Below are 10,351 nucleotides of genomic sequence, written 5' to 3'. Positions count from 1 at the left end.
CATCCCTCCTTCACCCCTGGGCATCCCTGCCTCATCCCTGGGCATCCATGCTTCATCCCTGGGCATCCCCCCTTATACTTAGGCATCCATCCTTCACCCCTGGGTATCCCCGCCTCATTCCTGGGCATCCATCCTTTAGTCCTGGGCATTCCCCCTCCTCATCCCTGAACGTCCTCATCCTTAAGCACCCCCTCCTCATCCTGAGCATCCCTCCCTCACCCCAAGTATTCCCCCTCATCCCTGAACATCCATCCTTCATTTCTGAGCATCAACCCCCCTCATTCCTGAGCATCCCACCCTTCCTTCCTTCCTATCTCCCCACCTTGTCCCTGGGCATCCACCCCCTCATCCTGACCATCCTCATCCTGGGTATCCCCTCCCTCATCCTGGGCTTTCCCTCCTCATCCTGGGTATCCCTCCCTCATCCCTGAGCATCCTCATCCTTGAGCATCCCCAGGCCCAGGAGTTGGACTCGGTGATCCTTGTAGGTCCCTTCCAGCTCAGGATATTCCATAATTCTCTGAGATGTCGAGGGGAGCAGAGCTGACAATCCCAATCTCATCCCAGTAGCGTAAAGTACCTTGGTTTTGGATTAGCTTTGTTCTCAACTCAGTGTCCAGGTGTTATGTCCCAGCTTCTGGGGATCTTTGGCAGCCTGGGAGCTGGAGTTAAAGACCTATAGGCTCTTTTTGTGCTTCCCAAGGAGATGGAATTGGTTGTGTCTGTATCTATGGAGGTATCTCCAGAGGGATGGACTTGGCAACTTCTACTGAACTTTAAAACACAGGCACTTGCAGTTGGAAACACTGGGATTTTCAGTGATATATTCATCATTCCTAAAGAGTATAGTTTTCCTGCACCTGTTTGAGATGACGTTTTCCTCATATGCCTAAGAATTCCATGGTTTTCCTTTGGCACAGTAGATTTAAGCTGTTAAGTGAGTGTTTTTAGGGCATTGTCTTTGCAAACGTGCTCAGCTCTCCATTTGTGGTTAAACTTCCAGCACTCATGGAAACACCCTGCTCCCAAGGCATTCCTGTTCTTCCTGCTGTGTTCTGTAGATGCTGAGGGGTAAAAAACTGGAGTCATTGGGAAGGGAAATACACTGAATCCTCTAGGGAGAAACCACTGAGGAGTTTCTACCCCAAGAACACATGCGCTTGGGAATGTTCCTCCTTTTCCCTGTGTGCCTTCATTTCCTCTCTCTGCCTGAGGGAACTCTGGTCATTTCTGTGAACTCTTGTATCCATTGGTGAGGAATCACCTGAAGAATTGTGGCCTTAAGTCCATAATCTGTTCCAGTTTTTCCCTAGCAGGGAAATAACTGATGACCAGCGAGGCTTTGAAGCCTTAGGACATGTTGCTTGTCTACCTTTCTGTGCTTCCCTGGAAAGTTAAATCAGAGGGAATTTAGGGAGAATTGTGGTTTAACTATTCCATTTTTTTCATCTTTCTCATGTCCTTGAAGACTTTGTGCTAACTGGGAAGCTATTCCTGAGCATTCCCTGCTCATCCAGGGCCACCTAAGCGTGCACAGACACAGAATTCAGAATGGTGTGGCCACAGTCCTCCTCGGGAAACCCCTCAGGATTTCTCCTATTTAAAGCACATTGAATTAATCTAAGTAATGCCCATTTAAGCACAACACCAAGAGCTGTGTTCCGGACTAAAACCACTTCCTGAACAGCAGCTGCCTTCTGTGCCCCAGAAGTGCATCATCCACCGAGGCCGTTCCAGCCTCTTGGGTCCCAGTTTGAAAAATTCCTGATTTTAGAAAGGAGGGGTTCCTTTCTTTTCATCCTTGTCATAGAAAACACGGATTAGACACAGAAATGTTGTTCCCCATTAAGAGTTTTTACACTGGTGCTCCTCTTACAGTAGCAACAAACCTGGTTTTACTTCATGACTTGATTATTGATGTTTGTAACTCCGAAAGTGTGCCGGAAACTCCGGTGGAGTATTTAAAGAGCTGAGCCAGGTACCCAAGCTAAAACTGAATGGAATGTAAAGCAGCACAAGGAATAATCCTTGGGGAAAAAAAAGTTAAGTTTGTGTCAAAAGACACCCAAACTTAAAAAAAACTGTGGTTTTTTTGGTTGGTTTCTTCTTTTCTCCATCAGGCTGGAACCAAAGTCTGAGTTTTAATTTGGAAGCCTTTGGAGCTCCTTTCCAAAGTCCTCAAACTGGATAACTGGGAGCAGTGAGGTCAAGCCTGGATGGGTTTCTTGGAAGCATTTTGATTTCTCTGTGGGATAAGGAAAGAGGGGTTGGGTGTTGGTGGTGTTAGTCAAAAACTTCCAATTCACTGCTTAGGAAAAAAGGTATTTTTTGACACCCCCTTGATACTTTAAACTTTGGCAATTCCACTGTTGTAGGTGCTTTTATAAGGAAAAATAAATAATTGAAAGAATTCTTTCCTATTCTTTCATGGCATTTCTAATTACCATGTGTGCTAATTAACCCTGCAAGAAAATGCTTCAAAAAAAGAAAACCTAAAATATTTTGTACCTTACACTGAACTCTGTCCCAGTTCTCCATAATTTTTAAATCCTTCTGCTTTTGTGCCTCATAAACCTCATGGATACACACAGGATACACTGTGTGCCTGATAATTCCTACCTGCAGAGACTGGAGTATAATTGAGCTTTTTGGGAAGTAGATGGAGTTTTACATCATATTTTAAAGTGGTTTTATTCCTTCCAGAGAAGGGAAAGGAGCTCTTTGGACTGGGAGTTAATAATCCAACTCAGGAGCTGCAGGAGCAGGAAATAACATGAGGGAAATTGAGGATTGCTCTACTGGCAGCTAAAATTCCATCTCTAGTCACTCAGCTGAAATAAGGAATGACTTAAAATACACAGGGCTCAAAAAATAATATAGTTCAGGGGAAGGTGAACCCTTGGAAAAGCTGAGCTGCTGTATCGGGGAATTGTTATTGGGCAGGGACCTATTTCCAAGGAAGACCTGAATATGGAAGAGCAACAGAAGCTTTTGGTTTCATTCTGGAGGATGGTTTGACTGAAACTTCATTTCTTGTTGGTGCCTTTTAGTTCTCCCCTTGTACACGGATAGTTGGAGGTTCTTGGAATTTTCCTCCTGTCATCAAAGAGTCCATATGGAACAGCAGGAATACATTCAAAGGCAGGAATTCAGTCACAATCTGGGGATGGCAGCAAATGTAGAAGCAAATTTAGAGTAAACCTGATGTAGAAAGCCCCTTCAAACCTGTGACAAGATGAATGAGCTGGAACCTGCACGGGGAACAGGTTCGGTGGTGCTGAGGGGGCTTTTGGGTCCCAGATTCCCTCTGTCTCTACTGAGGTTTTCCCAAACAGGCAGCTGCTCTCTGGTTTGGCTCCTGTCTTTATGTTCAGGACAGGAACAAGGGCACCAGGATGAAATTCTCCTCACTCCCTATGGTTTCCTTTGCAGTGGAAGATTGATGACAAGCCAGTAAAAATTGACAAATGGGACGGTTCAGCTGTGAAAAATTCCCTGGATGACTCAGCCAAAAAGGTACCTTCTGCCACTGCTGATTTTTTCCTTCTTGGAAAACTCTATTATTTTCTTTTCTACTTTTTTGGGGGTTGACTGTGCCCCTATCCGTGCCGGACCTGTAGCATCTCTTGTGATTCCCATGGATTGTGCTTAATTCCCAGTGTTAATCAGCAAATTATCAGGATGCCTGACATTATTTCTCCACGAACTTTCTGCTCAGTTTACCCATCTCATGGAGGTTGTTTCCTCTAAACCTTTCCCAGAAACAGTTTGTCAGATTCATGGAAAGCACAAAATAAACTCAGCCACCCATTTTCTCCCACAGGTTCTCCTGGAAAAGTACAAATATGTGGAAAATTTCCGTTTGATCGACGGCCGCCTCCTCATCTGCACAATCTCTTGTCTCTTTGCAATTGTTGCTCTGATTTGGGATTACCTGCACCCTTTTCCTGAATCCAAACCCGTCCTTGCCTTTTGTGTTGTCTCATATCCTTTAGAAGTGTTGTCTCACTTCTACCAAAAGGGTTTGATTTTCCACATGAAGAAAACCCTTGTTTCTCCCATTTTCAGGCCTATGGGAATTTTTTGTCCTGAGGTCAGCTGATAATCAGACAGTTTTTCATGTGATGGGAAAATTCCTGCCTGTCTGGGTGTGATGCACCTACATTGGGGTGACCTCAGGGCAAATCATTCTCTTATTCCATCCATAGTGTGCTTACAGACATGTCTGCTCTTCCCTAATAGCACAGGTCAGATACTGAGAGGGAAAAGTGGAACAGAGGGAATTCTTGCGGCACCTCTGCAGAGGGATCTGGACAGGCTGGATCCATGGGCTGAGGGCCACTCTGGGAGGTTCAACAAGGTGAAGGATTAGTGGTGGCCTTGGCAGGGTTGGGGGAACAGTTGGACTTAAGCAGTCTTAGAGGCCTTTTCCAACCTAAACAGTTCCATTATTCTAAGGCATTTCATTGTTCCAGGCTGTTCTGGTTGGCTTTCAGCACAAACACTGGGTCTTGCAGCACTTGAAATTATTTAATTCCAGAAATGAGAAAGATGAATTGCTTGGTCTGTGCTTAGGAGGAACTCACAGTGATATTTTCTGTGGCTCATTCAGTCTCAGCTTTTCCCACTATCTCCCAGCAAATGTTAGAGAATCTCAGACTGGTTTGGTTTGGAAGGGACCTTAAAGACCATCCAGCTCCAACCCCTGCCGTGGGCTGGGGCATTTTTGACTAGACTAGGTTGTTCCAAGCCCCGTCCAACCTGACCTTGGGCACTTCCAGGGAGTTAATAATAAATTAATTTTGTTATTATTAAAGTTAAGAATTTATTATTAATTTCTCCTGCTAATGAGGCATCAGCCAAGCATGAGAATGGAGTGTCACAAGAGGTGGTTAGACAACCTGTCTGAGGGGATCCGAGCGACTTCTCTGCCTGTCCTTGCAACTCCCTGATTTCCTTAACTTTCTCTGCACATATTTTGTGATGATGGGAATCCTGACCATCTACACCTCATACAAGGAGAAGAGTATTTTCCTCGTGGCTCACAGGAAAGACCCGGCGGGGATGGACCCCGACGATGTTTGGCAACTCTCCTCCAGCCTCAAACGGTATCCTTTGTTCCAACATCCCAGGCTTAGCCAGAAGGCACCGTTTCCATCGATATCCCTCCAGAGCACCACCCTAAATACTCCCCTTCCTTTCCAAACCTACAAATCTCTATCAAAAATCCATGTCCTGGTCTAGAAACGGTGCCGAGTGGTTTTCTGCCGCAAATGGGTTTTGCTTCTCTTTAATCCCTGTGATTTAATCACAGAATATAAAATTGTGTTAATTGTAGCTGTGGGTGCCCAGGTGGGGGGACTCTAGTCTGGGAGGATTTTCCCCTTAAATAAGAGGAGGATTTCTTTCTCCTCAGCTGATTCCAGCTGGGATCCTGCTCTGAGACCTCTCTGCTCTCCCTGCAGGTTTGATGACAAGTACACCCTGAAGCTGACGTTCATCAGTGGGAAAACCAAGCAGCAGAGGGAAGCCGAGTTCACCAAATCCATTGCGAAGTTCTTCGATAACAACGGGACATTAGTCATGGAAGCCTATGAGCCAGAGGTGTCCAAGCTCCACGACAGTCTGGCCCTGGAGAGGAAAACAAAATGATCTCAGACACCACTCACCTCCCAGCAACGTGCTGAGTTAACACCAATAAAGTCAAATGGCAAAGAAAGCGAATCATGGCCTCTGTTTTTGTCCTGAAATCCTATTCCATTTTTGGATTTTTAATCTTGGATCCAAGATTTCGTGAAGCTCATGGCTAAGCTTGGGCTGTGTACCTGCAGGGCAGACCCTGAAGTTGGATTTTGGGGACCCCCGTGAGGGGAGACACGTCACTGATGCTTCCCCAGCTTCCTCTGCTGTACCTGGCAGTGCTTTATCACATGGCTCCATGTCCAAGGGGCGTTTTACTAATCCCACCTTTCCCTTCTGCGTTAGGAATTCAGGACAAAACTCTTCTGTGAAACAACCGTCCCCTGGCAAACAAGTTTTCTTTATTTTTGTATTTATCTAAGTGGGGATAGAGGATTGTTTTATATAAAAACCTTTTATGTGTTGGGGGAGGGGGGGGAATCAAATATGCTACTTCTGTGTGTTTGGCCACAAAGCTTCTCAAAAAGGTGTAAAAGAGGTTTTCCAAGCTGTGTCTGTCCGTCTGCCCCGCTGTTTCCTTGTGGCATCTCCTGTCCTGCGTGTCCCTTCTATAAACTGGCATTTTTTAAAAGATTTTTTTGGGTTGGTTTTTTTTTTCAATAAAAGGGAAGAACAGACATCAAATGTGTCCTGGAGCATCTCTGGGGTGTTTCAGGGGAGGTGGAGGCCAGAGAGGGAATCCCAGTTCACGGAATCATTCCCTCCTGGATTACGGGGGCTTTACTCAGCTCCCCATCACTGACTTCGGCTCTGGGAGCTGCATATCCTTAAGTTTTGGTATTAAAGACTGAGGCAAAGAAGGCATTAAGTCCCTCAGCCTTTTCCTCATTCCCTGACACAGCTGCCCTCCACATCCAGCACAGTATGGAGACTCTCCTTGGCCCTCCTTTTGCTGACTATTTATTTATTTATAGAAACTTTTTTTGTTGTCTTTCACCTCAGTGGCCAAATTAAGTTCCAGTTTGGCTTTGGCCCTTATCACTTTCTCCCTACATCACCTCATACTATCCTTGTGGTCCCCCCAAGGTTTCCTGCCCTCCTTCCACTCTTTTTTTCCCCCGAGTTCCAGCGTAAGTTCCCTGGACAACCAAGGGCAGTGAATAGAGGGCGGTAAAGATCAGGGAGTTTCCTAGTAGTGTCCCTTACCCGGGCCCCAGGGACGCAGCAGAATTCCTTGTGGGGTGGGTCCAGTCGGCTTATCAGGCCCTCCATTTCCCTCGGAAGGGAGTGGACGATTCCCCTTTTTATCCCTTATAGAGCTCGTTGGGGTTGGCTGACTCACCCCAGAGACCCCCCCGATGGTCCTTCATCGTTTTCCTGGCCCTCACTCTCCACACCTGTTCCATAGGGACACTTGGGAAGGTGAGGCCGGCAGGGGCACCCCAAACCTCCATCCTGCTCTTGTGTCCCCTCCTGCCTGTTGGGAGGAGAGTCTCCTCGGGAGCAGCTCCAGCAGTCAATATCCTCCTGAAATTCCACCTTTCCCCCTCCTCTGCAGGGGGCTGAGCACATCACCTGCTCACGCCTGCACAGGTATTGGCCCTCTGGCACCAGGACCAGGCTCTGGTATCCCAACACTTGGATCCCCGCCCATTTCCTTGGCCTCTCCGACCGCCCGATCCGGTTCCCCCCCGCTCCGGGAGCTGCAGGAAGAGGCGGAGCGGGGCGGCCCCGGCGCGGCGGAGACGGTGGCTGGAGGAGCGGGGTCTGCGGAGGGATGCGGGAATGTGGGAATGCGGCGTGTCGGGGCACGGAGGGGATGGGGGGGCCGTGAGGAGTCAGTACATGCGGGGTGTAGGGGAGTCAGGGGTTTGGGGGGCAAGGGGTGTACGGCGGGTCCGGGATGGGGGGGATTTTGTGGGGATCGGTGCATGTGGGGTGCAGGGAAGTCAGGTAAACACCTGATTTGCAGGGGGATCGACAGGGGGGTCTGGGAAAGGGAATGAGGAGGACTGGTGCGTGCAGGGTGTAGGGGAGTCGGGGTTTTGGGGGGTCAGGGATGGGAGGGTCGTTGCATGTGGGATGTAGGGGAATCAGGGTTTGAGGGTGCAGGGCAGGTGTATAGGGGAGTCGGGCCATGGGAGTTCAAGGGGGTACACGGGGAGGGCCTGGGTTTTGGAGGTGGATGAGGGCATCGGTGCATGAGGGGTGAAGGGGGGGTCAGGACGTGTGGGGTGCAGGGGGATGCACAGCGGGGGTGTCTGTCATTGGGGGGTCAGTGCTTTCTGGGCTGTGGGGGATTTGTGCTGTGGGGTGTAGGGGGGGTTGCAGGGACATGGGGGGTGCAGGGTGAGATCCAGGTGGGAGGAGGTGCATGGGGGGATTGGGGCAGGGGAATGCATTGGCATGGGGGCTCTGGCTTGGGGACACTGGAGGAGCTAAAGGAGTTGGAGGCTTGGGAGTACTGGGGGGGCGCAGGGGGCGCAGACCCCTTGGGAACAGTGTGGGAGGTGGGCTTGGGGGCGAAATAGGGGAGCCTTTGCAGCACTGGGGAACAGAGGGACACAGAGACACCACAGACAGGCAGGAGAGTGGGGTGTGACCCCTCCAAGGGGCTGCACTCACAGCCCCCCTCTCCTACACCACTCAGGCCCCAGCGGGAGCCACCATGTTCCAGGCCACCACCCGCCTCAAGGTGAGTCTTCATCCCTATCCCTCCATACAGGGGGGCAGGAGGGCTTTTCCCGGCATTTAACTGTTTACACCTGGCATTCCCACCCTTCCAGCACCAGGGGGATGGGAGGGAGAGCCCCCTACTGCCACCACCATCGGAATCCCTGCTTGTCTCCCCTCCGGAGACGCTGTTCCGACAGGGAAGTGGGGTCACCTACCGCATCCCAGCTCTGCTCTACATTCCCCCGGATGAATCCTTCCTGGCCTTTGCCGAGAAACGCTCCTCAGCCCGGGACGAGGACGCCAAGTACCTGGTGCTGCGTCGGGGCTGCCAGCACGGCTCCTCGGTCAAGGTACAATCCACCCTGTGCTGCAGGAACAACCTGTGTCCGCATCCCTGGGAGTGACGCCGGGTGGTTCCAGGGTGCATCCAGGGTGCAGCGACACTGGTGCACCCCGCGGTTGAGCCCTGTTTCCCTCCTTGCCGGCAGTGGGGTCCGGTGGAGGAGCTGTCGGCGCTGGCACTGCCGGGCCGCCGCACCATGAACCCGTGTCCACTCTTCGATGCCAGGAGCGGCACCATCTTCCTCTTCTGCATCTGCGTGGAGCAGGGGAAGACGGAGCAGCACCAGATCTGGAGGGGGTGCAGCGCCGCGCGCCTCTGCTTCGCCACGAGTGCCGATGGCGGCCGCAGCTGGGCCCCGCTGCGGGACTTGACGGACGAGGCCGTTGGCGCCGACCTGTCCCGCTGGGCCACCTTTGCTGTGGGGCCGGGCCACGGCGTACAGCTGGATTCGGGGCGGCTCGTGGTGCCGGCATACACCTACTACATGCACGGGTGTCTGCGCGGGGCCGCGCGGCTGCCCTGCTCCACCCGCCAGCACTCTCTCGTCTTCTACAGCGATGACGGCGGGCGCTGCTGGCACAAGGGCGCCCTGCTGGCTGGCGAGCGCACGGGCGAGTGCCAGGTAGCCGAAATCCGCGGCGCCCACCCGCCCCTGCTGTACTGCAGTGCCCGCGCGCCACGCGGCTGCCGGGCCGTGGCACTCAGCACCGACCGCGGGCTGCGCTTCCAGCGCCCGACGCGGTGCCCGGCACTGGCCGAGCCACCGCACGGCTGCCAGGGCAGCGTAGTGAGCTTTGCCGCGCCCGCCGGTGCCGCCGGGGCGCCCACGTGGCTGCTCTACTCCCACCCCACCAGCCGGCGCCACCGGCGCGATTTGGGGGTCTATGTGAACCCGTCGCCGCTGGACGGGGCGGGCTGGCGGCGCCCATGGGTGCTGCACGCGGGGCCTGCCGGGTATTCCGACCTGGCCGTGTGTCCTGGCAGAATTTTCGGCTGCTTGTTCGAGTGCGGCACTGCCAGCGCCTGCGAGGAAATCGTCTTCTGCCTCTTCACCCTGGACTCCTCTGATCAGAACCTCAAGGCTTCCTAAAACAGGCCTGTTTTACTCAAGGGGGTCACTCCTGACTGCTGGCATCCTGATCCAGACCTCACCAGCATGTTTTGGATGCTCCAGAGGCTCAGCATCATGTAGCTTTTGTTTAATTTTATATTTAATTATTGCTTTTTAATCACCCAGTCAGATGGTGCTGGTGGAGGATCTGCTGCAGGTTGGCCGAGGGGTGCTGGCACAGCACCCAAAATGCTGCTGCTTCTCCAAAAATCAGCGTTTTTCACCTGGTAGCAGCAAAAAAGTGCCACCAAGAGCAGCTGGTTCCCTGAGGAAGAAGTCCCCTGAAGTCTTGGTTTAAGTTAAAAATGTTTCCAGTTCCTGTGTCCCCCTCATGTGGCAGACAGAATTCCTATTTTTTTAATCCTGTTTTCTTCCACTTGCCTGCTTTGGGCCTGTATTCCCATAGGAAAATGAACTCCAGTCTTGCGGGGATTTTTTTATTCTGCTCCATAGGAATAGGTTGTCGCACCCTGACGGCGACAGCAACCTCACAGTCCCCTGCTACTTGCAAATAAAGTCCTCCCAAAGCAGGTGAAATCCAGCCAGTATTGGGGAAAAAAATGGGGAAAAGTCCTGCACCC

General features: G+C 51.5%; 2 protein-coding genes across 3 annotated transcripts in view; both read left to right on the top strand.

Annotated features, from left to right (window-relative positions):
• The window catches only part of SPCS2 (signal peptidase complex subunit 2), a 6,600-nt gene extending 283 nt beyond the window's left edge, over positions 1–6,317 (top strand). The window contains exons 2-5 of the mRNA XM_027681532.1: positions 3,433–3,516; positions 3,824–3,984; positions 4,974–5,108; positions 5,466–6,317. Coding sequence (XP_027537333.1) covers positions 3,433–3,516; positions 3,824–3,984; positions 4,974–5,108; positions 5,466–5,652 — 567 coding nt within the window. The 3' untranslated portion in view covers positions 5,653–6,317. The remainder of the gene's footprint in view (positions 1–3,432; positions 3,517–3,823; positions 3,985–4,973; positions 5,109–5,465) is intronic.
• A 1,043-nt stretch (positions 6,318–7,360) lies between these two features.
• NEU3 (neuraminidase 3) lies at positions 7,361–10,318 on the top strand. Of its 2 annotated transcripts, XM_027680945.1 has the most exons (4): positions 7,361–7,405; positions 8,291–8,335; positions 8,427–8,666; positions 8,805–10,318. In XM_027680945.1, the coding sequence occupies exons 2-4, from the start codon at positions 8,309–8,311 to the stop codon at positions 9,747–9,749; spliced, it is 1,212 nt and encodes a 403-aa protein (XP_027536746.1). In that variant the 5' UTR covers positions 7,361–7,405; positions 8,291–8,308; the 3' UTR covers positions 9,750–10,318. The 2 variants fall into 2 exon arrangements, with proteins under 2 accessions (XP_027536746.1, XP_027536745.1); XM_027680944.1 differs by lacking the exon at positions 7,361–7,405 and having other exon boundaries at positions 8,112–8,335.
• Positions 10,319–10,351: the final 33 nt, after the last annotated feature.

Source organism: Neopelma chrysocephalum, unplaced genomic scaffold, assembly GCF_003984885.1.
Source record: "Neopelma chrysocephalum unplaced genomic scaffold, ASM398488v2 Primary Assembly neopelma1_60, whole genome shotgun sequence".
Classification (NCBI taxonomy): domain Eukaryota; kingdom Metazoa; phylum Chordata; class Aves; order Passeriformes; family Pipridae; genus Neopelma; species Neopelma chrysocephalum.
The sequence above is the reverse complement of the archived record's forward strand: the minus strand, read 5'-3'. Positions and strand labels throughout refer to the sequence as shown.

Excerpts from the sequence above, each read along its gene's own strand:
- NEU3 (XM_027680945.1), top strand. The coding sequence starts at position 8,309 with ATGTTCCAGGCCACCACCCGCCTCAAG. Across the intron at positions 8,336-8,426 it reads AGGCCACCACCCGCCTCAAG|CACCAGGGGGATGGGAGGGA; the intron begins GTGAGTCTTCAT and ends CCACCCTTCCAG. Across the intron at positions 8,667-8,804 it reads AGCACGGCTCCTCGGTCAAG|TGGGGTCCGGTGGAGGAGCT; the intron begins GTACAATCCACC and ends CCTTGCCGGCAG.